This window comes from Ranitomeya imitator, chromosome 8, assembly GCF_032444005.1.
Source record: "Ranitomeya imitator isolate aRanImi1 chromosome 8, aRanImi1.pri, whole genome shotgun sequence".
NCBI classification, from domain to species: Eukaryota; Metazoa; Chordata; class Amphibia; order Anura; family Dendrobatidae; genus Ranitomeya; species Ranitomeya imitator.
Window position 1 is genome coordinate 201,739,487 of NC_091289.1, and position 26,439 is coordinate 201,765,925.

The window sequence follows — 26,439 nt, forward strand, 5'->3', positions numbered from 1 at the left end:
TGCAGAGAAAGGAGGAGAGACAGACCCCAAAAGACTGCAGAGAAAGGAGGAGAGACAGACCCCAAAAGACTGCAGAGAAAGGGGGAGAGACAGACCCCCAAAACACTGCAGAGAAAGAGGGAGAGACAGACCCCAAAAGACTGCAGAGAAAGGAGGAGAGACAGACCCCAAAAGACTGCAGAGAAAGGGGGAGAGACAGACCCCAAAAGACTGCAGAGAAAGAGGGAGAGACAGACCCCAAAAGACTGCAGAGAAAGGAGGAGAGACAGACCCCAAAAGACTGCAGAGAAAGGTGGAGAGACAGACCCCAAAAGACTGCAGAGAAAGGAGGAGAGACAGACCCCAAAAGACTGCAGAGAAAGGAGGAGAGACAGACCCCAAAAGGCTGCAGAGAAAGGGGGAGAGACAGACCCCCAAAACACTGCAGAGAAAGAGGGAGAGACAGACCCCAAAAGACTGCAGAGAAAGGAGGAGAGACAGACCCCAAAAGACTGCAGAGAAAGGGGGAGAGACAGACCCCAAAAGACTGCAGAGAAAGAGGGAGAGACAGACCCCAAAAGACTGCAGAGAAAGGGGGAGAGACAGACCCCAAAAGACTGCAGAGAAAGGGGGAGAGACAGACCCCAAAAGACTGCAGAGAAAGGGGGAGAGACAGACCCCAAAAGACTGCAGAGGAAGGAGGAGAGACAGACCCCAAAAGACTGCAGAGGAAGGAGGAGAGACAGACCCCAAAAGACTGCAGAGAAAGGTGGAGAGACAGACCCCAAAAGACTGCAGAGAAAGGAGGAGAGACAGACCCCAAAAGACTGCAGAGAAAGGAGAGACAGACCCCAAAAGACTGCAGAGAAAGGAGGAGAGACAGACCACAAAAGACTGCAGAGAAAGGAGGAGAGACAGACCCCAAAAGACTGCAGAGAAAGAAGGAGAGACAGACCCCAAAAGACTGTAGAGAAAGGAGGAGAGACAGACCCCAAAAGACTGCAGAGAAAGGTGGAGAGACAGACCCCAAAATACTGCAGAGAAAGGTGGAGAGACAGACCCCAAAATACTGCAGAGAAAGAGGGAGAGACAGACCCCAAAAGACTGCAGAGAAAGGTGGAGAGACAGACCCCAAAAGACTGCAGAGAAAGAGGGAGAGACAGACCCCAAAAGACTGCAGAGAAAGGAGGAGAGACAGACCCCAAAAGACTGCAGAGAAAGGTGGAGAGACAGACCCCCAAAAGACTGCAGAGAAAGGAGGAGAGACAGACCCCAAAAGACTGCAGAGAAAGGAGAGACAGACCCCAAAAGACTGCAGAGAAAGGTGGAGAGACAGACCCCAAAAGACTGCAGAGAAAGGTGGAGAGACAGACCCCAAAAGACTGCAGAGAAAGAGGGAGAGACAGACCCCAAAAGACTGCAGAGAAAGGAAGAAAGACAGACCCCAAAAGACTGCAGAGAAAGAGGGAGAGACAGACCCCAAAAGACTGCAGAGAAAGGAAGAAAGACAGACCCCAAAAGACTGCAGAGAAAGGTGGAGAGACAGACCCCCAAAAGACTGCAGAGAAAGGAGGAGAGACAGACCCCAAAAGACTGCAGAGAAAGGAGAGACAGACCCCAAAAGACCGCAGAGAAAGGAGGAGAGACAGACCCCAAAAGACTGCAGCAGTAAGTGAAGCGAAAGGTGGTCCTACATATTACTGACTCTGGGGGCTAAATACAAATGCAGGGCACGATTATTAATTAATTATCAAATTAATTATCAAATTTATCTCTCTAAAATAATTAGAAAACCTTGTAACATCTGCGTTACATGTCACAAATATGAAGTAGAATCCAAAAAATACATTAAGGTGTAATGTGAAAAGGTGCAAATAGTCACGATATATTCTCCAGAGCTGCACTCACTATTCTGCTGGTGCTGTCACTGTGTACATACAGTGGGGCAAAAAAGTATTGTCAGTCAGCAATAGTGCAAGTTCCACCACTTAAAAAGATGAGAGGCGTCTGTAATTTACATCATAGGTAGACCTCAACTATGGGAGACAAATTGAGAAAAAAAAATCCAGAAAATCACATTGTCTGTTTTTTTAACATTTTATTTGCATATTATGGTGGAAAATAAGTATTTGGTCAGAAACAAACAATCAAGATTTCTGGCTCTCACAGACCTGTAACTTCTTCTTTAAGAGTCTCCTCTTTCCTCCACTCATTACCTGTAGTAATGGCACCTGTTTAAACTTGTTATCAGTATAAAAAGACACCTGTGCACACCCTCAAACAGTCTGACTCCAAACTCCACTATGGTGAAGACCAAAGAGCTGTCAAAGGACACCAGAAACAAAATTGTAGCCCTGCACCAGGCTGGGAAGACTGAATCTGCAATAGCCAACCAGCTTGGAGTGAAGAAATCAACAGTGGGAGCAATAATTAGAAAATGGAAGACATACAAGACCACTGATAATCTCCCTCGATCTGGGGCTCCACGCAAAATCCCACCCCGTGGGGTCAGAATGATCACAAGAACGGTGAGTAAAAATCCCAGAACCACGTGGGGGGACCTAGTGAATGAACTGCAGAGAGCTGGGACCAATGTAACAAGGCCTACCATAAGTAACACACTACGCCACCATGGACTCAGATCCTGCAGTGCCAGACGTGTCCCACTGCTTAAGCCAGTACATGTCCGGGCCCGTCTGAAGTTTGCTAGAGAGCATTTGGATGATCCAGAGGAGTTTTGGGAGAATGTCCTATGGTCTGATGAAACCAAACTGGAACTGTTTGGTAGAAGCACAACTTGTCGTGTTTGGAGGAAAAAGAATACTGAGTTGCATCCATCAAACACCATACCTACTGTAAAGCATGGTGGTGGAAACATCATGCTTTGGGGCTGTTTCTCTGCAAAGGGGCCAGGACGACTGATCCGGGTACATGAAAGAATGAATGGGGCCATGTATCGTGAGATTTTGAGTGCAAACCTCCTTCCATCAGCAAGGGCATTGAAGATGAAACGTGGCTGGGTCTTTCAACATGACAATGATCCAAAGCACACTGCCAGGGCAACGAAGGAGTGGCTTCGTAAGAAACATTTCAAGGTCCTGGAGTGGCCTAGCCAGTCTCCAGATCTCAACCCTATAGAAAACCTTTGGAGGGAGTTGAAAGTCCGTGTTGCCAAGCGAAAAGCCAAAAACATCACTGCTCTAGAGGAGATCTGCATGGAGGAATGGGCCAACATACCAACAACAGTGTGTGGCAACCTTGTGAAGACTTACAGAAAACGTTTGACCTCTGTCATTGCCAACAAAGGATATATTACAAAGTATTGAGATGAAATTTTGTTTCTGACCAAATACTTATTTTCCACCATAATATGCAAATAAAATGTTAAAAAAACATACAATGTGATTTTCTGGATTTTTTTTTCTCAGTTTGTCTCCCATAGTTGAGGTCTACCTATGATGTAAATTACAGACGCCTCTCATCTTTTTAAGTGGTGGAACTTGCACTATTGCTGACTGACTAAATACTTTTTTGCCCCACTGTAAATTACATTACTGATCCTGAGTTACATCCTGTTTTATACTCCAGAGCTGCACTCACTATTCTGCTGGTGCAGTCACTGTGTACATACATTACTGATCCTGAGTTACATCCTGTATTATACCCCAGAGCTGCACTCACTATTCTGCTGGTGCACAGTCACTGTGTACATACATTACATTACTGATCCTGAGTTACATCCTGTATTATACCCCAGAGCTGCACTCACTATTCTGCTGGTGCAGTCACTGTGTACATACATTACATTACTGATCCTGAGTTACATCCTGTATTATACCCCAGAGCTGCACTCATTATTCTGCTGGTGCACAGTCACTGTGTACATACATTACATTACTGATCCTGAGTTACATCCTGTATTATACCCCAGAGCTGCACTCACTATTCTTCTGGTGCAGTCACTGTGTACATACATTACATTACTGATCCTGAGTTACATCCTGTATTATACCCCAGAGCTGCACTCACTATTCTGCTGGTGCACAGTCACTGTGTACATACATTACATTACTGATCCTGAGTTACATCCTGTATTATACCCCAGAGCTGCACTCACTATTCTGCTGGTGCACAGTCACTGTGTACATACATTATATTACTGATCCTGAGTTATATCCTGTATTATACTCCAGAGCTGCACTCACTATTCTGCTGGTGCAATCACTGTGCACATACATTACATTACTGATCCTGAGTTACCTCCTGTATTATACCCCAGAGCTGCACTCACTATTCTGCTGGTGCAGTCACTGTGTACATACATTACTGATCCTGAGTTACATCCTGTATTATACTCCAGAGCTGCACTCACTATTCTGCTGGTGGAGTCACTGTGTACATACATTACATTACAGATCCTGAGTTACCTCCTGTATTATACCCCAGAGCTGCACTCACTATTCTGCTGGTGCAGTCACTGTGTACATACATTACATTACTGATCCTGAGTTATATCCTGTATTATACTCCAGAGCTGCACTCACTATTCTGCTGGTGCAGTCACTGTGTACATACATTACTGATCCTGAGTTACATCCTATATTATACTCCAGAGCTGCACTCACTATTCTGCTGGTGCACTCACTGTGTACATACATTACTGATCCTGAGTTACATCCTGTATTATACCCCAGAGCTGCACTCACTATTCTGCTGGTGCAGTCACTGTGTACATACATTACATTACTGATCCTGAGTTACATCCTGTATTATACCCCAGAGCTGCACTCACTATTCTTCTGGTGCAGTCACTGTGTACATACATTACATTACTGATCCTGAGTTACATCCTGTATTATACCCCAGAGCTGCACTCACTATTCTGCTGGTGCACAGTCACTGTGTACATACATTATATTACTGATCCTGAGTTATATCCTGTATTATACTCCAGAGCTGCACTCACTATTCTGCTGGTGCACAGTCACTGTGTACATACATTACATTACTGATCCTGAGTTACATCCTGTATTATACTCCAGAGCTGCACTCACTATTCTGCTGGTGCAGTCACTGTGTACATACATTACTGATCCTGAGTTACACCCAGTATTATACCCCAGAGCTGCACTCACTATTCTGCTGGTGCAGTCACTGTGTACATACATTACATTACTGATCCTGAGTTACCTCCTGTATTATACTCCAGAGCTGCACTCACTATTCTGCTGGTGCAGTCACTGTGTACATACATTACTGATCCTGAGTTACATCCTGTATTATACTCCAGAGCTGCACTCACTATTCTGCTGGTGCAGTCACTGTGTACATACATTACATTACCGATCCTGAGTTACCTCCTGTATTATACTCCAGAGCTGCACTCACTATTCTGCTGGTGCAGTGACTGTGTACATACATTACATTATTGATCCTGAGTTACATCCTGTATTATACTCCAGAGCTGCACTCACTATTCTGCTGGAGCAGTCACTGTGTACATACATTACATTACTGATCCTGAGTTACCTCCTGTATTATAACCCAGAGCTGCACTCACTATTCTGCTGGTGCAGTCACTGTGTACATACATTACTGATCCTGAGTTACATCCTGTATTATACTCCAGAGCTGCACTCACTATTCTGCTGGTGGAGTCACTGTGTACATACATTACATTACAGATCCTGAGTTACCTCCTGTATTATACCCCAGAGCTGCACTCACTATTCTGCTGGTGCAGTCACTGTGTACATACATTACATTACTGATCCTGAGTTATATCCTGTATTATACTCCAGAGCTGCACTCACTATTCTGCTGGTGCAGTCACTGTGTACATACATTACTGATCCTGAGTTACATCCTATATTATACTCCAGAGCTGCACTCACTATTCTGCTGGTGCACTCACTGTGTACATACATTACATTACTGATCCTGAGTTACATCCTGTATTATACCCCAGAGCTGCACTCACTATTCTGCTGGTGCAGTCACTGTGTACATACATTACATTACTGATCCTGAGTTACATCCTGTATTATACCCCAGAGCTGCACACACTATTCTGCTGGTGCACAGTCACTGTGTACATACATTACATTACTGATCCTGAGTTACATCCTGTATTATACCCCAGAGCTGCACTCACTATTCTGCTGGTGCACAGTCACTGTGTACATACATTACATTACTGATCCTGAGTTACATCCTGTATTATACCCCAGAGCTGCACTCACTATTCTTCTGGTGCAGTCACTGTGTACATACATTACATTACTGATCCTGAGTTACATCCTGTATTATACCCCAGAGCTGCACTCACTATTCTGCTGGTGCACAGTCACTGTGTACATACATTACATTACTGATCCTGAGTTACATCCTGTATTATACCCCAGAGCTGCACTCACTATTCTGCTGGTGCACAGTCACTGTGTACATACATTATATTACTGATCCTGAGTTATATCCTGTATTATACTCCAGAGCTGCACTCACTATTCTGCTGGTGCAGTCACTGTGTACATACATTACTGATCCTGAGTTACATCCTGTATTATACTCCAGAGCTGCACTCACTATTCTGCTGGTGCAGTCACTGTGTACATACATTACATTACTGATCCTGAGTTACATCCTGTATTATACCCCAGAGCTGCACTCACTATTCTGCTGGTGCAGTCACTGTGTACATACATTACTGATCCTGAGTTACACCCAGTATTATACCCCAGAGCTGCACTCACTATTCTGCTGGTGCAGTCACTGTGTACATACATTACATTACTGATCCTGAGTTACCTCCTGTATTATACTCCAGAGCTGCACTCACTATTCTGCTGGTGCAGTCACTGTGTACATACATTACATTACTGATCCTGAGTTACCTCCTGTACTATACCCCAGAGCTGCACTCACTACTCTGCTGGTGCAATCACTGTGTATATACATTACATTACTGATCCTGAGTTACCTCCTGTATTATACTCCAGAGCTGCACTCACTATTCTGCTGGTGCAGTCACTGTGTACATACATTACCGATCCTGAGTTACATCCTGTATTATACTCCAGAGCTGCACTCACTATTCTGCTGGTGCAGTCACTGTGTACATACATTACATTACCGATCCTGAGTTACACCCTGTATTATACTCCAGAGCTGCACTCACTATTCTGCTGGTGCAGTCACTGTGTACATACATTACATTACTGATCCTGAGTTACCTCCTGTATTATACTCCAGAGCTGCACTCACTATTCTGCTGGTGCAGTGACTGTGTACATACATTACATTATTGATCCTGAGTTACATCCTGTATTATACTCCAGAGCTGCACTCACTATTCTGCTGGAGCAGTCACTGTGTACATACATTACATTACTGATCCTGAGTTACCTCCTGTATTATAACCCAGAGCTGCACTCACTGTTCTGCTGGTGCAGTCACTGTGTACATACATTACTGATCCTGAGTTACATCCTGTATTATACTCCAGAGCTGCACTCACTATTCTGCTGGAGCAGTCACTGTACATACATTACTGATCCTGAGTTACATCCTGTATTATACCCCAGAGCTGCACTCACTATTCTGCTGGTGCAGTCACTGTGTACATACATTACTGATCCTGAGTTACTTCCTGTATTATACCCCAGAGCTGCGCTCACTATTCTGCTGGTGCAGTCACTGTGTACATACATTACATTACTGATCCTGAGTTACTTCCTGTATTATACCCCAGAGCTGCGCTCACTATTCTGCTGGTGCAGTCACTGTGTATATACATTACATTACTGATCCAGAGTTATATCCTGTATTATACCCCAGAGCTGCACTCACTATTCTGCTGGTGCAGTCACTGTGTACATACATTACATTACTGATCCTGAGTTACATCCTGTATTATACCCCAGAGCTGCACTCACTATTCTGCTGGTGCAGTCACTGTGTACATACATTACATTACTGATCCTGAGTTACATCCTGTATTATACTCCAGAGCTGCACTCACTATTCTGCTGGTGCAGTCACTGTGTACATACATTACATTACTGATCCTGAGTTACCTCCTGAATTATACTCCAGAGCTGCACTCACTATTCTGCTGGTGCAGTCACTGTGTACATACATTACATTACTGATCCTGAGTTACATCCTGTATTATACTCCAGCGCTGCACTCACTATTCTGCTGGTGCAGTCACTGTGTACATACATTACATTACTGATCCTGAGTTACACCCTGTATTATACCCCAGAGCTGCACTCACTATTCTGCTGGTGCAGTCACTGTGTACATACATTACTGATCCTGAGTTACATCCTGTATTATACCCCAGAGCTGCACTCACTATTCTGCTGGTGCACTCACTGTGTACATACATTACTGATCCTGAGTTACATCCTGTATTATACCCCAGAGCTGCACTCACTATTCTGCTGGTGCAGTCACTGTGTACATACATTACATTACTGATCCTGAGTTACACCCTGTATTATACTCCAGAGCTGCACTCACTATTCTGCTGGTGCAGTCACTGTGTACATACATTACATTACTGATCCTGAGTTACATCCTGTATTATACTCCAGAGCTGCACTCACTATTCTGCTGGTGCAGTCACTGTGTACATACATTACATTACTGATCCTGAGTTACACCCTGTATTATACTCCAGAGCTGCACTCACTATTCTGCTGGTGCAGTCACTGTGTACATACATTATATTACTGATCCTGAGTTACCTCCTGTATTATACCCCAGAGCTGCACTCACTATTCTGCTGGTGCAGTCACTGTGTACATACATTACATTACTGATCCTGAGTTACATCCTGTATTATACCCCAGAGCTGCACTCACTATTCTGCTGGTGCAGTCACTGTGTACATACATTATATTACTGATCCTGAGTTACATCCTGTATTATACCCCAGAGCTGCACTCACTATTCTGCTGGTGCAGTCACTGTGTACATACATTACATTACTGATCCTGAGTTACATCCTGTATTATACTCCAGAGCTGCACTCACTATTCTGCTGGTGCAGTCACTGTGTACATACATTATATTACTGATCCTGAGTTACCTCCTGTATTATACCCCAGAGCTGCACTCACTATTCTGCTGGTGCAGTCACTGTGCACATACATTACATTACTGATCCTGAGTTACATCCTCTATTATACCCCAGAGCTGCACTCACTATTCTGCTGGTGCAGTCACTGTGTACATACATTACCTGCAGTCACCACTAGAGGGAGCTCTCTGCATACAGCCTGTACATAGCTCCCTCTAGTGGTGACTGATGCACACAGTGGGATTACACATCCATGTAGAGTATTTGGCGCTTTGTGTCGGTAGCAATCCTTCGTCACCATACGTCAGCACTTCACCCCGACTTGTCTGGTGACAGAACTATATAATACACGTGTAACTGACAGGCAGATGTAGAGGAGCGCCGGGTAGAAGCTGGTGCTGTACAGATGCCGTAGATCTTCAGTGACGGGTGAGAACGATCGCAGATCCCAGCCCGCTACATTATAAGTAACGATCATTTGTATATGGCAGCATAATGCGGGCAGTAATATCGCCCCCCACAGGTCCACGGGCTGCTGGGTTATAAGTGATGGCGCCTCCATGATTGGAAGATATCCGCAGATATTAATGACGGGTCTCCGGAGCAGCGCTCAATCATCAAGATAATAACGAGGAGCTCAGAGTGGGCGCACCCCAAACACCAAGATGGAGGCGAGTGACCCTCACAGCTTGTGCTACAACGGGGATGTGAAGTGGAAGCCACCCCTCAGTGTCATGGCCGCGATCGCTCGCCCCGAGGGCCCGTGTGCCGGTCAGAGGCACCGCTTTCCTGCAGGTTCCGAGCGTCGCCCTCCAAGGGGAGTGGAGGTTGGACTGTAGGAGCCACTGACGACCAGTCCGGCCTCAATCATTATTAGCAAGGAAGAGGACTAAGAGGGCGAGAGGAGGAGGAGGAGGGCAGCGGGACGACAAGGAAGAGGGCAGCGGGACGACGAGGAGGAGGGCAGCGGGACGACGAGGAGGAGGGCAGCGGGACGACGAGGAGGAGGGCAGCGGGACGACGAGGAGGAGGGCAGCGGGACGACGAGGAGGAGGGCAGCGGGACGACGAGGAGGAGGGCAGCGGGACGACGAGGAGGAGGGCAGCTGGACGACAAGGAGGAGGGCAGCGGGACGACGAGGAGGAGGAGGGCAGCGGGACGACGAGGAGGAGGAGGGCAGCGGGACGACGAGGAGGAGGAGGGCAGCGGGACGACGAGGAAGAGGGCAGCGGGACAACGAGGAAGAGGGCAGCGGGACGACGAGGAGAAGGAGGGCAGCGGGACGACGAGGAGGAGGGCAGCGGGACGAGGAAGTGGAGGGCAGCGGGACGAGGAGGAGGAGGAGGGCAGCGGGACGACGAGGAAGAGGGCAGCGGGACGACGAGGAAGAGGGCAGCGGGACGAGGAGGAGGAGGAGGGCAGCGGGACGACGAGGAGAAGGAGGGCAGCGGGACGACGAGGAGGAGGGCAGCGGGACGAGGAAGTGGAGGGCAGCGGGACGAGGAGGAGGAGGGCAACGGGACGAGGAGGTGGAGGGCAACGGGACGACGACGAGGAGGGCTGGACGAGAAGGAGGAGGGTGAGATGAGGAGGAGGGCAGCGGCACGAGGAGGAGGAGGGTGAGATGAGGAGGAGGGGATAACGAAGAGGCTGAGACGAGGAGGAAGGTGAGATGAGGAAGGAGAGATGAGGAGGGCGCCGTGCTCAGCAGACACGTATACTGCGGAGATTCTCCACCGCTGCTAATTAATCACCTGGCGACTGTCAGCAGCGGAATATTAATAAGTGCTGACACCGCGCCCGCTGCCTTCAGTGTCCCCGTCCCAGCGGCCATGTCCATCTCTGTCAGCCCGGCACAATCACGCTTTGCATTTGTGCACAGAAGTCGTTTTGAGCAGGTGAACTTGATCTCACGCGGCTCTTGTCGTCTCTTCTCCATTAGGCCGAGCGGCGCCCGGGTTATAGATTTAACTGCTTCACTGCCGCAGTGTCACAGATGGAAACCAGACCTGACAATGTGTGTCCTGCTAACAAAAGTTCAGGATTGGGGTCTCATCCCCCACTACTAGGTCTACAGACAGTGAGTGGGAGTCTTATCCTCCATTACTAGGTCTACAGACAGTGAGTGGGAGTCTTATCCTCCATTACTAGGCCTACAGACAGTGAGTGGGAGTCTTATCCTCCATTACTAGGCCTACAGACAGTGAGTGGGGGTCTCATCCTAGGTCTACAGACAGTGAGTGGGGGTCTTTCCTATGCTCCTAGGCCTACAGACAATGAGTAGGGTCTCACCCTCCACTACTAGGCCTACAGACTGAGTGGGGGTCTCACCCTCCACTACTAGGCCTACAGATAGTGAGTGGGGGTCTCATCCTCCACTACTAGGCCTACAGACAGTGAGTGGGAGTCTTATCCTCCATTACTAGGTCTACAGACAGTGAGTGGGGGTCTCATCCTAGGTCTACAGACAGTGAGTGGGGGTCTTTCCTATGCTCCTAGGCCTACAGACAATGAGTAGGGTCTCACCCTCCACTACTAGGCCTACAGACTGAGTGGGGGTCTCACCCTCCACTACTAGGCCTACAGATAGTGAGTGGGGGTCTCATCCTCCACTACTAGGCCTACAGATAGTGAGTGGGGGTCTCATCCTCCACTACTAGGCCTACAGATAGTGAGTGGGGGTCTCATCCTCCACTACTAGGCCTACAGACAGTGAGTGGGGGTCTTTCCTATGCTCCTAGGCCTGCAGACAGTGAGTGGGGGTCTTTCCTATGCTCCTAGGTCTATAGACAATGAGTGGGGGTCTCATCCTCCACTACTAGGCCTACAGACAGTGAGTGGGGGTCTTTCCTATGCTCCTAGGTCTACAGACAATGAGTGGGGGTCTCATCCTCCACTACTAGGCCTACAGACAGTGAGTGGGGGTCTTTCCTATGCTCCTAGGTCTATAGACAATAAGTGGGGTCTCACCCTCCACTACTAGGCCTACAGACAGCGAGTGGGATCTCACCCGCCACTACTAGGTCTACATACAGTGAGTAGGGGTCTCACCCTCCACTACTAGGCCTACAGACAGTGAGTGGGGGTCTTTCCTATGCTCCTAGGTCTACATACAGTGAGTAGGGGTCTCACCCTCCACTACTAGGCCTACAGACAGTGAGTGGGGGTCTTTCCTATGCTCCTAGGTCTACAGACAATGAGTGGGGGTCTCATCCTCCACTACTAGGCCTACAGACAGTGAGTGGGGGTCTTTCCTATGCTCCTAGGTCTATAGACAATAAGTGGGGTCTCACCCTCCACTACTAGGCCTACAGACAGCGAGTGGGATCTCACCCGCCACTACTAGGTCTACATACAGTGAGTAGGGGTCTCACCCTCCACTACTAGGCCTACAGACAATGAGTGGGGGTCTTTCCTATGCTCCTAGGTCTATAGACAATGAGTGGGGGTCTCATCCTCCACTACTAGGCCTACAGGCAGTGAGCCGGACGTTCTCTCCCCCGTACATTCTGGGTGCCATACTATACCTTACCCTCTGGCTGCGCAGCGTCACCCCAGCGGACTTGAAGTCTGGGAATCTGATGCCAGCGGTTTCGGGCACAGCCTAAAAATGAAGAGATGCAGAAGATGATTATATTGAAAAACGAATAAAATCTTCATCATAACCCAAGGTGGGAGTACACCGCTGCTCGCACTGAGCGGACAAGACTATTTTATAATCAGAGATAAGTTCTGGGGTTCGTTGGCGCCCTGCTCCGGCGCCCAGCAGTGCGGGGTCTGCGCAGGCTGCGAGTACCCCACGGCAATAGTGGTATCATGGTCACTGACAGCAGGATACAAGGATCTGTAGGACTTGTCTGTCGGTCATTAATGCAGACAGGAAGTGTCGTGTGCACAGGTAGATGTGTCCTCCACGGCGCACAGGTAGACGCGTCCTCCACGGCGCACAGGTAGACGCGTCCTCCACGGCGCACAGGTAGACGTGTCCTCCACGGCGCACAGGTAGATGCGTCCTCCACGGTGCACAGGTAGACGTGTCCTCCACGGCGCACAGGTAGATGCGTCCTCCACGGTGCACAGGTAGAGGTGTCCTCCACGGCGCACAGGTAGACGTGTCCTCCACGGCGCACAGGTAGATGCGTCCTCCACGGCGCACAGGTAGATGCGTCCTCCACGGTGCACAGGTAGACGTGTCCTCCACGGCGCACAGGTAGACGCGTCCTCCACGGTGCACAGGTAGATGTGTCCTCCACGGCGCACAGGTAGATGCGTCCTCCACGGTGCACAGGTAGACGTGTCCTCCACGGCGCACAGGTAGACGCGTCCTCCACGGTGCACAGGTAGATGTGTCCTCCACGGCGCACAGGTAGATGCGTCCTCCACGGCGCACAGGTAGATGTGTCCTCCACGGCGCACAGGTAGACGCGTCCTCCACGGCGCACAGGTAGAGGTGTCCTCCACGGCGCACAGGTAGATGTGTCCTCCACGGCGCACAGGTAGAAGCGTCCTCCACGGCGCACAGGTAGACGCGTCCTCCATGGCGCACAGGTAGAGGTGTCCTCCACGGCGCACAGGTAGATGTGTCCTCCACGGCGCACAGGTAGACGCGTCCTCCACGGTGCACGCTGGCGTGGCGGTGGGCAGTTGGTTTTTAGGCTGGTTTGGGGGCACACAGATGTGCGTTACATCTACAGAGACCTAGCAGCAGTGGAATGATGTGCGAGACGGAATCAGCCGGGATCAGCGGATCCCTCCATGCCGGACTTGCAGCTGCGCCCCGACCTCCGCGCCGCTCACATCAGGGCGGGGAGTGTAACCCGAGGGGTTTGGTTTTATCATCTTCAGATATTACAAATGCATCTGAAAAAAACTTTGGCTTTGGTTTTTGAATTTGGTGAATGTTTATAAAATCATCTATGAATAATATTAAAAGGCTGAAAGCAGCACAAGTGGCTCCGCGTCCCCACGGATCGGAGCTTGGAGGACACGATTAACTCCTGAGCTGCTGGAGGGAGCGGCCCTGGAGCAGCGGCACTTGGCTCAATAGCTGTGTGATTGCAGCCATTAAACACCCAGAGGATGAGGGGCTCCGGGGAGCGGCACCGTCCTCGCTATTGATCCAAGGTTTCCTGATTGCCCCCTGAGCGTAAACACAGCAGAGAGGGCACTTAGCATGCAGGCGGCACAAGGGCGGCCTGACACTGCTCAATGATTTTACGCCAGGACCCATCAGTGAGGAGTCGGCCCCTGCAGACATGAGCCAGGCCTTAATTCCAGTTATTTGCAAAAACAAATACGAGACAACACAGCGCATGTAATTAAAGCAGGGAAGGGGGAATCACGGCCCCCAATGTGAGGAGCCGCACCCTGCGATTGTCAGCTCATGGGAGCAGGATACTAATGAGGACAGCCACCTCTGTGTATTACCATTATATACTATGGGGGTCTTGTCATGGGGACCCTCATCCAGTACAAGGCCAATAATGGCGGATTTCCTGCAGCGACACTGAGGGCACCAGATGCCCGGACCTCTACAGAGGGGCTCTGCATGGTGACCCCAAGTGCCCCTGTCTGGGGCGCAGTCGTGCACAGTATCTGATGATGCTAATACACCGTACAACCCTTGGGGGACATCAGGACACCCCACATACTGATGCCAGGGGTCTTACAGGCTTCTCAGTCTCCTTCTTCTGAGGCAGCTTCTTCTTGGTGGCTTTCCTCTCGGCACGCCGCAGCTCGGTGGTGGTGTCGGCGGCGGTGATGAGCTTCTGGAGGTCCTGGGCTTTCTTCTCTCGTTCCTTCTTCCTGCTCTCGATCTTCCGCAGCTCTTGGATAAGATATTCCTCCTCCGACACCTGCAGAAAGGAAACCAGACAAATCAACAGTGAGCGGAGGGCGCCACCCGGAGGATGAAACCTGCATTACAGCCAAGACTGACGACGCGGCCATGTACCGGTCCACGACCTCTGTGGACCCAGCACAGGTGAGCGCACACACACTGCACCCTGGGCCTAATAATGCCGGGTGCACAGACGCTGTCCGGATGTACGGAGCATGCAGAACCGTACCACAACTCATGGAAATCACTGGCAATATTCCACAGAGACTTTCTGTTCACAACGTTAAGATCTTTGTTTGCTGTAAGTGAACAGGATCAGACCGACTGACACACTGTAACAAACAGCCAGCACAGGAGGCAGCGCTGTGGACGGTCTGGACCACAAACCCTCAGCTGTGCTGGGCACTTTACACGGGTGATAACACAGGTCTGCGACTAAAAAGCCGTTTCATTATTTTCATCTAATTTCCATGTATTTTGGTGTGCTGAAAACAAAAAAAAATATTGAAAAAAATCCTGGACGTCAGGATTTGCCACAAAATGCTAAATTCTCTTCAAATTTAGTATAATTTTCTCAATTTTTGGTATTTTTTTATCTTAGGGTTTTGAAAGTAAAAATTACTATTAATTAATTCACATCAATGCATTGAAGATATACAATGCCAAAAATATAGAACTTTCAAAGAAAAGAACTTTCAGAGTGAGCTAATGAAGCCCGCATCGACATGTGGCACGCTGAGCGAGCGGCTCCGACACGCCCGGCGCAATGCCATGGTTTTATCTGGGCTCTCGCCTGTTCACACTTTCTCATCTCAGTTCGTGTTCGCTCGTCATATTCAACCGTGTTTCCCGAAATTAGCATTATGGCTCAGCGGAAGTGGATTCATTCACCTGACAGTTTCTGTTACATTTGTGGAGAATATCCTCAAAAAGAAGGGTGGATAGCATTTAAAGAGTTCGTGGAGAAATTTCTAGGCGATAAAGACCCTGACTACAAAAAAAATCGTCGGACGAATGCTGAAGCATTTCAAGCTTTAGGTCACCTGATGAGTTTGAACGTTCCTCCATTCCCACCGTGACAACTTTCCTGAAAATGTGGGAGCTGTGAGGGAAGAGCGAGGTGAACGATTCCACCAGGACATTAAAGAGATGGAAAGCAGATACCAGGGAAGATGGAGCATTACAATGATGGACAGAAGATACCAGGAAAGATGGAGCATCACAATGATGGCAAGAAGATACCAGGGAAGATGGAGCCTCACAATGATGGACAGAAGATACCAGGGAAGATGGAGCCTCACAATGATGGCAAGAAGATACCAGGGAAGATGGAGCCTCACAATGATGGCAAGAAGATACCAGGGAAGATGGAGCATCACAATGATGGCAAGAAGATACCAGGGAAGATGGAGCATCACAATGATGGACAGAAGATACCAGGGAAGATGGAGCATCACAATGATGGCAAGAAGATACCAGGGAAGATGGAGCATCACAATGATGGCAAGAAGATACCAGGGAAGATGGAGCATCACAATGATGGCAAGAAGATACCAGGGAAGATGGAGCATCACAATGATGGACAGAAGATACCAGGGAAGATGGAGCATCACAATGATGGCAAGAAGATACCAGGGAAGATGGAGCATCACAATGATGGCCAGAAGATACCAGGGAAGATGGAGCATCACAATGATGGCCAGAAGATACCAGGGAAGATGGAGCATCACAATGATGGCCAGAAGATACCAGGGAAGATGGAGCATCACAATGATGGCCAGAAGATACCAGGGAAGATGGAGCATCACAATGATGGCAAGAAGATACCAGGGAAGATGGAGCATCACAATGATGGCAAGAAGATACCAGGGAAGATGGAGCATCACAATGATGGCAAGAAGATACCAGGGAAGATGGAGCATCACAATGATGGACAGAAGATACCAGGGAAGATGGAGCATCACAATGATGGCAAGAAGATACCAGGGAAGATGGAGCATCACAATGATGGCAAGAAGATACCAGGGAAGATGGAGCATCACAATAATGGACAGAAGATACCAGGGAAGATGGAGCATCACAATGATGGACAGAAGATACCAGGGAAGATGGAGCATCACAATGATGGACAGAAGATACCAGGGAAGATGGAGCATCACAATAATGGACAGAAGATACCAGGGAAGATGGAGCATCACAATGATGGACAGAAGATACCAGGGAAGATGGAGCATCACAATGATGGCGGACTATGATGGAGGCTTCAGAGAGACCTTCCAGATGCTACTCACAAGCGTCAATGGACCGAGAGAAGCCTCACAGGGAAGAAGAAGCGATGTTACTGTGTGTTAGTGAGCTCACTGCAGGTAAAAAATGATTTTCAGGAAACATTTGTAATAAAAAAATTAATTTATGAGTTTATTTTCATTTATTTTGAGGTATTGTCTTATTTAACAGTTACTTAAATTGTCAGAAAACGTGATGTCCTATGACAAAACGGAGGTCATTTTCGGATTCAGCGCACTTAAAAACAAAGATTACATGGAATAACCAAAACAGCTCTTGAAAAAATTTTTTTGCAGACCTGTGTAATCGCCCCACAGGTCACCACCACGGTCCACGTGCCCAGTGATCACGACATGCAATAATAATTTGCTCCTTAGTCGATGACGGCGCCTTTAACACAACAAGAAATCCTGTTGTGTCGTCAGAAGGTCCCGCGAGTGCGGAGCTCCGGATGGAAGGAAGAAAGGATGGAGCGGACATTCGTAAGAAAACCTCCAGATTACAGAAACAGTGAAGTGGGCACCAAGCGACCTGTACGATCATCCGCCAGCGCTCGGGGCCCCATCATCCGCCAGCGCTCCTGACCCCATCATCCCACCAGCGCTGCTCCTGACCCCATCATCTTGCCAGCGCTCCTGACCATTCATCCCGCCAGCGCTCCTGACCCCATCATCCCGCCAGCGCTCCTGACCCCATCATCCCGCCAGCGCTCCTGACCCCATCATTCCGCCAGCGCTCGGGGCCCCATCATCCGCCAGCGCTCCTGACCCCATCATCCCACCAGCGCCGCTCCTGTCCCCATCATCTTGCCAGCGCTCCTGACCATTCATCCCGCCAGCGCTCCTGACCATTCATCCCGCCAGCGCTCCTGACCCCATCATCCCGCCAGCGTCGCTCCTGACCCCATCATCCCCCCAGCGCCGCTCCTGACCCCATCATCCCGCCAGCGCCGCTCCTGACCCCATCATCCCGCCAGCGCCGCTCCTGACCCCATCATCCCGCCAGCGCCGCTCCTGACCCCATCATCCCGCCAGCGCTCCTGACCCCATCATCCCGCCAGCGCCGCTCCTGACCCCATCATCCCGCCAGCGCCGCTCCTGACCCCATCATCCCGCCAGCGCCGCTCCTGACCCCATCATCCCGCCAGAACTTCTGATCCCATCATCTCGCCAGTGCTCCTGACCCCATCATCCCGCCAGCGCCGCTCCTGACCCCATCATCCCGCCAGCGCTCCTGACCCCATCATCCCACCAGCGCTCCTGACCCCATCATCCCGCCAGCGCTCCTGACCCCATCATCCCGCCAGCGCTCCTGACCCCATCATCCCGCCAGCGCTCCTGATCCCATCATCTCGCCAGCACTCCTGACCCCATCATTCCGCCAGCGCTCCTGACCCCATCATCCCGCCAGCGCCGCTCCTGACCCCATCATCCCACCAGCGCTCCTGACCCCATCATCCCACCAGCGCTCCTGACCCCATCATCCCGCCAGCACTCCTGATCCCATCATCTCGCCAGCACTCCTGACCCCATCATTCCGCCTGCACTCCTGACCCCATCATCTCGCCAGCGCTCCTGACCCCATCATCCCGCCAGCGCCGCTCCTGACCCCATCATCCCACCAGCACTCGGGACCCCGTCGTCGCTCCTGACCATAAGCGATGAGATCACTGCACATGTACAAGTGGGGAACCTGCTTCAAGTGGACGTTTATAGTGATTGAAGAAGCGACAGGTGGATTTTTTTTGACGTTTCGGCTAATGAATTGATCACCAAGTTGCCCTTGTGAAGAAGCATCATGGCTTCAGATTAGTGTATGCAGAGGTAGATCATATTGCTTGCTATGTCCCTGGTGATCTAGTGAGCTATCCTGTGCAGACACTCTGTACCTTGTAATGGAGCAAGTTCCAGTTGCTGTTTAGCTATAGATCCTATGTTTCCTAGGTGGTGCAGTGGGGTAGAGCCGACAGCTAGGACACGGTTGTGGCAGCTCTACCCCACTGCACTGGAACCAGCACAGGATAGCTCACTAGATCACCAGGGACATAGCAAGCAATATGATCTACCTCTGCATACACTAATCTGAAGCCATGATGCTTCTTCACAAGGGCAACTTGGTGATCAATTCATTAGCCGAAACGTCAAAAAAATCCACCTGTCGCTCCTTCAATCACTATAAACGTCCACTTGAAGCAGGTTCCCCACTTGTACGTGTGCAGTGATCTCATCACTTACTGACCACAGACCATCGGCCCCGATCACCAGCACATCCGCGCCCGTCGAGTGCTCGCCAATTGACCCTTTATCCGCCGGTCATTCCATGGCAGTTTACGGTACGGCACAGTAACTCACGTTACAAAGATGGTGGTAACTTACCTGACAAGAAGTTTCATCCAATGGATGGTGACATTGTAACGTCAGTCATCTACATTTCTTGTAATAATAACTGTTGCTTTTAAGTTGAGAGGTTATAATAAATGTGTTATTGCCGGGACTCTGGTGTTTTACTACAATCTCGCGCTTCTCCCCGTTTACCAGAACATTCCTCAGACTCAGGATATGGACACTCGCCTTTCCACTTTGTGTAACGTAAGTTACCAGTAATAACTCTGTATTCTGGATTTAATTTTATTGTTGAAAAATCAAACTGTGTTGAAATCTATTGAGAAAAGTTTAATGTACAATCTACATTCACTGCTAATTGTGCCTTCAAAGAGCGGCCTGGAGCCAGCGAGTGTAACGCAAGTTACCATGGAATGACCCGCCAGCGCTCGGGGCCCCGTCATCCCACCAGCACTCAGGGCCTCGTCATCCCACCAGCACTCAGGGCCCCGTCATCCCACCAGCACTCAGGGCCCCGTCATCCCGCCAGCACTCAGGGCCCCGTCATCCCGCCAGCGCTCCTGACCATTCACCCGCCAGCGCTCGGGGCCCCGTCATCCCACCAGCACTCAGGGCCTCGTCATCCCACCAGCACTCAGGGCCCCGTCATCCCGCCAGCACTCAGGGCCCCGTCATCCCGCCAGCACTCCTGACCACTCACCCGCCAGCGCTCCTGACCATTCATCCGCCAGCGCTCGGGACCCCATCATCCCGCCAGCGCTCCTGACCATTCACCCGCCAGCGCTCTTGACCATTCACCCGCCATCGCTCCTGACCATTCACCCGCCAGCGCTCCTGACCATTCATCCGCCAGCGCTCGGGGCCCCATCATCCCGCCAGCGCTCCTGACCATTCACCCGCCAGCGCTCCTGACCATTCATCCGCCAGCGCTCGGGGCCTCGTCATCCCGCCAGCGCTCCTGACCATTCACCCGCCAGCGCTCGGGGCCCCGTCATCTCACCAGCGCTCGGGGCCCCGTCATCCTGCCAGCGCTCCTGACCATTCACCCGCCAGCACTCGGGGCCCCATCATCTCGCCCGCCAGCACTCAGGGCCCCGTCATCCCGCCAGCACTCCTGACCATTCACCCGCCAGCGCTCCTGACCATTCACCCGCCAGCACTCGGGGCCCCGTCATCCCGCCAGCACTCCTGACCATTCACCCGCCAGCGCTCGGGGCCCCGTCATCCCGCCAGCACTCCTGACCATTCATCCGCCAGCACTCGGGGCCCCATCATCCCGCCAGCGCTCCGGACCACTCATCCGCCAGCGCTCCTGACCATTCATCCACCAGCGCTCCTGACCATTCATCCCGCCAGCGCTCCTGACCATTCATCCCGCCAGCGCTCGGGGCCCCGTCATCCCGCCAGCGCTCGGGGCCCCGTCATCCCGCCAGTGCTCCTAACCATTCATCCGCCAGCACTCCTGACCATTCATCCGCCAGCGCTCCTGACCACTCATCCGCCAGCGCTCCTGACCACTCATCCGCCAGCGCTCCTGACCATTCATCCCGCCAGCGCTCCTGACCATTCATCCGCCAGCGCTCCTGACCATTCATCCCACCAGCGCTCCTGACCATTCATCCGCCAGCGCTCCTGACCATTCATCCGCCAGCGCTCCTGACCATTCATCCGCCAGCGCTCCTGACCATTCATCCGCCAGCGCTCCTGACCATTCATCCCACCAGCGCTCCTGACCATTCATCCCACCAGCGCTCCTGACCATTCATCCCACCAGCGCTCCTGACCATTCATCCCACCAGCGCTCCTGACCATTAATCCGCCAGCGCTCGGGGCCCCGTCATCCCACCAGCGCTCCTGACCATTCATCCGCCAGCACTCGGGACCCCGTCATCCCACCAGCGCTCCGGACCACTCATCCGCCAGCGCTCGGGGCTCCGTCATCCCACCAGCGCTCCGGACCACTCATCCGCCAGCGCTCGGGGCCCCGTCATCTCACCAGCACTCCTGACCATTTATCTGCCAGCGCTTGGGGTCCCGTAGCCCTGCCAGCGCTCCGGACCACTCATCCGCCAGCACTCGGGACCCCTTCATCCCACCAGCACTCCTGGCCATTCATCCGCCAGTGCTCGGGGCCCCGTCATCCCACCAGCGTTCCCGACCATTCATCCGCCAGTGCTCGGGGCCCCGTCATCCCACCAGCACTCCTGACCATTCATCCACCAGCGCTCGGGGCCCCGTCATCCCACCAGCGTTCCCGACCATTCATCCGCCAGCACTCGGGACCCAGTCATCCCACCAGCACTCCTGACCATTCATCCACCAGCGCTCGGGGCCCCGTCATCCCACCAGCGCTCCTGACCATTCATCCGCCAGCGCTCGGGGCCCCGTCATCTCACCAGCACTCCTGACCATTTATCTGCCAGCGCTTGGGGTCCCGTCATCCCACCAGCGCTCCTGACCATTCATCCGCCAGCGCTCAGGGCCCCGTCATCTCACCAGCACTCCTGACCATTTATCTGCCAGCGCTTGGGCTCCCGTAGCCCTGCCAGCGCTCCGGACCACTCATCCGCCAGCACTCGGGACCCCTTCATCCCACCAGCACTCCTGACCATTTATCTGCCAGCGCTTGGGGTCCCGTAGCCCTGCCAGCGCTCCGGACCACTCATCCGCCAGCACTCGGGACCCCTTCATCCCGCCAGCACTCACTCCTGACCATTTATCTGCCAGCGCTTGGGGTCCCGTAACCCTGCCAGCGCTCCGGACCACTCATCCGCCAGCACTCGGGACCCCTTCATCCCACCAGCACTCCTGACCATTAATCCGCCAGTGCTTGGGGCCCCGTCATCTCGCCAGCGCTCCAGACCACTCACCACCCTGCAGTTGTGGGCTTCCAGTCACTAGCAGCAAGCACAGATACGTAGACTAGAAAGCTGCAGAACTGACAATGTTCACAGAAAAACAGTCAAAGACTAAGAACAAAGACCCCCAAAGTGAGGTGCGTCCCCCCCCCCAGTGCTGGCCGCTTGTTTCTGCAGCACATGGCACCAGGTCACGGCTAGAAATGCCGCAGGCTCCGGACAGCACTGGATGACGGACGTGTCGCCATTCTCGGCAGGATTTTAATGCCTGGGAAGGAACAAAGTGTAAAATCGAGTTGAAAACTTGCACGGAGCAGACGGACTTCAAATCCAGAAAGTGCGGACCCCGAGAGCAACTGAGCTAAAAGGGAGAATACGAGCAACCTTCCTGCTCCGCTGCCTCCTCCCAGCTTTACAGGAGCTGCGCCAAAGTGATGAGCACAAAAAGGGCGCCCTCACCCTGACCGGCAACGCCGTCCTCCCCGCTATCGGCACACTCTGCTCACGGGGTCAGGAGGAGACCGCGGTTCAAGAAAAACGCTTCTTAGATCCCAAAGCTAAAAGCTAACAAGTCCGCCTGGCGGGGATCATCCTGTGCAGCCGCGGGAGGCAGAAGGGGCCGAGAGCAGCAAGAAAGTGACCGAACACCACTGCCGTGACCCCCGGACGTGGCCCCTAGTGGCGCCCGCACCTCCTCACCAGCTGGGAAGGTGAAGCATGGGGTGAAGGCAGCGTGCCGACCGGCCATTAACCCCCTCCTGGCCTGCGGCGGCAGCAGTGTAGGGGGCCGCCGACACCTGCCTCCAACAGCAACTGTTTAACCCCACAGAAGCTGCTGGCAATGGCATGTAAAGGGTTAGACAGCAGGTAGCGGGGTCCCATCCGTCACCTATTAGGAGCCCCCCACCCTGGAGATGCCATCTTGGGGTGCGGTTCAGATCATTTTACAATATGTCGCAATACTAAAGAACTGCAGTGAATTGTGACGAGCGATGAGGGGGCTTCATGTCCTTTTGGGGGTAAAATATATAAGAAATATCACATTAAGAACAGACTATTGTCACTCACCAGTCCTGTCCCATGGGGGCACATCACACCCTAACCCAAGACAAGTACAGCCTGACAACCCCTCCACAGCCTGGGGTAACCCCACATACCCCCTATAGGACTCCTTACACCCCTCCACAGCCTGGGGTAACCCCACATACCCCCTATAGGACTCCTCACACCCCTCCACAGCCTGGGGTAACCCCACATACCCCCTATATGACTTTTCTCACCCCCCCCCCACAGCCTGTTGTAACCCCACATACCCCCAATATGACTCCTCACACCCCTCCACAGCCTGGTGTAACCCCACATACCCCCTATATGACTCCTTACACCCCTCCACAGCCTGGTGTAACCCCCCATACACCCTATAGGACTACTTACACCCCTCCACATCCTGGTGTAACCCCCCATACCCCAAATATGAGTCCTTACACCCCTCCACATCCTGGTGTAACCCCACATACCCCATATATGACTCCTCACACCCCTCCACAGCCTGGTGTAACCCCACATACCCCCTATATGACTCCTTACACCCCTCCACAGCCTGGTGTAACCCCCCCATACACCCTATAGGACTACTTACACCCCTCCACATCCTGGTGTAACCCCCCATACCCCAAATATGAGTCCTTACACCCCTCCACAGCCTGGTGTAACCCCACATACCCCCATACGACTTCTCAGACCCCTTCACAGCCTGGTGTAACCCCACATACCCCCTATAGGACTACTTACACCCCTCCACATCCTGGTGTAACCCCACATACCCCCTATATGACTCCTCACACCCCTCCACAGCATGGTATAACCCCCCCCATACCCCCTATATGACTCCTCAGACTCCTCCACATCCTGGTGTAACCCCACATACCCCCTATATGACTCCTCACACCTCTCCACAGCCTGGTGTAACCCCACATACCCCATATATGACTCCTCAGACCTCTCACCTGCTCCGGGGTCCTGTTATAAAGCCTCTCCAGCTGCTCCTTCCTCCTTCTCTCATGGGCGGCATCGAACACTGGGATCTTCAGGTCGGTGCCCGGAGTGGCACGAATGTTTGCCAGCTTGGCGCAGATGGCGTAGTAACGATCCTTCAGATCCTCAGTTGACCTTTTCTGTGATCAGCGAGAGGGAATTGGCATTACAGGGGAACTCCAGCTCTACTTATAGGGGGATGATGACTGTGTGTGATCCGTCATGGACATAACAGCAGTGGGGTTTACAAGCAAAGAACCTCCCGGACCCTCGTCACACACACTTGCCATAGCTGCTGGGTTCAGGTCCCGCTGCTGCTCGCCATCCAGACCTCCATTTAGTCTTTTTCAGTATGTGGCTGTAATATTTTCTTTTGTTGGGTGACTGACATTTTTGCACTGATTTTCCACAAGGATGCCGATGAATGTTTTCATATATTTTCTACACAGAATTTTAGTTGTTGGGAGAATTTTGAGGTTCACAGTTTGCAAACAGAAAAAGTAAATGAAGATGAAGTTTCCCTAAAGCAGATGCATTCATGTTTGTGCTTGGTGAAGGATATTTGGGTCAGGACTTCCGGCACAGCAGCAATTAATTCTATTTGTATTATGATCAGGATCTTACACTCCAAACTGATGGCAGCTACATTCAGGAGCTTCATGGCTGGGAGAACCCTCAACTTTCTGGTGGAAACAAACTTTGCTGTTACAGAGAAATCCATACCTGAAATTGTATGATAATGCTTGGCAGGTGCAGGGGGTAAATGCTGCACTCACAGGTACCCTGCTTAGTCCCCTCCACTGCTGCCTCCTGTCTCTAAGTCACTGCACTCACAGGTACCCTGCTTAGTACCCTCCTCTGCTGTCTCCTGTCTCTAGGTCACTGCACTCACTGCTCTCCTCCTCCCTGCCTAGTCCCCTCCTCTGCCATCTCCTTTCTCTAGGTCACTGCACTCACAGCTCTCCTCCTCCTCCCTGTCTAGTCCCCTCCTCTGCTGTCTCCAGGTCACTGCACTCACTGCTCTCTTCCTCCTCCTCCCTGCCTAGTCCCCTCCTCTGCCATCTCCTGTCTCTAGGTCACTGCACTCACAGCTCTCCTCCTCCTCCCTGTCTAGTCACCTCCACTGCTGTCTCCTGTCTCTAGGTCACTGCACTCACAGCTCTCCTCCTCCTCCTCCCTGCCTAGTCCCCTCCACTGCTGCCTCCTGTCTCTAGGTCACTGCACTCACAGCTCTCCTCCTCCCTGCCTAGTCCCCTCCACTGCTGCCTCCTGTCTCTAGGTCACTGCATTCACTGCTCCCCTCCTCCTCCCTGTCTAGTCCCCTCCACTGCTGTCTCCTGTCTCTAGGTCACTGCACTCCCTGCTCTCCTCCTCCTCCCTGCCTAGTCCCCTCCACTGCTGTCTCCTGTCTCTAGGTCACTGCACTCACAGCTCTCCTCCTCCTCCTCCCTGCCTAGTCCCCTCCACTGCTGCCTCCTGTCTCTAGGTCACTGCACTCACAGCTCTCCTCCTCCTCCCTGCCTAGTCCCCTCCACTGCTGCCTCCTGTCTCTAGGTCACTGCACTCACAGCTCTCCTCCTCCTCCCTGCCTAGTCCCCTCCACTGCTGCCTCCTGTCTCTAGGTCACTGCACTCACAGCTCTCCTCCTCCTCCTCCCTGCCTAGTCCCCTCCACTGCTGTCTCCTGTCTCTAGGTCACTGCACTCACAGCTCTCCTCCTCCTCCCTGTCTAGTCCCCTCCACTGCTGTCTCCTGTCTCTAGGTCACTGCACTCGCAGCTCTCCTCCTCCTCCCTGCCTAGTCCCCTCCACTGCTGTCTCCTGTCTCTAGGTCACTGCTCTCACAGCTCTCCTCCTACTCCCTGTCTAGTCCCCTCCACTGCTGTCTCCTGTCTCTAGGTCACTGCACTCTCAGCTCTCCTCCTCCTCCTCCCTGTCTAGTCCCCTCCACTGCTGTCTCCTGTCTCTAGGTCACTGCACTCGCAGCTCTCCTCCTCCTCCCTGCCTAGTCCCCT

At 51.9% G+C, this 26,439-nt stretch overlaps 1 protein-coding gene across 4 annotated transcripts in view; it reads right to left on the minus strand.

Annotated features, from left to right (window-relative positions):
- Positions 1 to 26,439, minus strand: part of DMAP1 (DNA methyltransferase 1 associated protein 1) — an 85,734-nt gene that overhangs the window by 29,829 nt on the left and 29,466 nt on the right. For 2 of the 4 annotated variants that reach the window (XM_069735846.1, XM_069735845.1), the window contains exons 4-6: positions 24,399 to 24,566; positions 14,737 to 14,922; positions 12,600 to 12,671 (exon numbers count right to left, since the gene is read on the minus strand). In XM_069735846.1, coding sequence (XP_069591947.1) covers positions 12,600 to 12,671; positions 14,737 to 14,922; positions 24,399 to 24,566 — 426 coding nt within the window. The remainder of the gene's footprint in view (positions 1 to 12,599; positions 12,672 to 14,736; positions 14,923 to 24,398; positions 24,567 to 26,439) is intronic. The other 2 variants (XM_069735848.1, XM_069735847.1) reach the window with 1 other exon arrangement.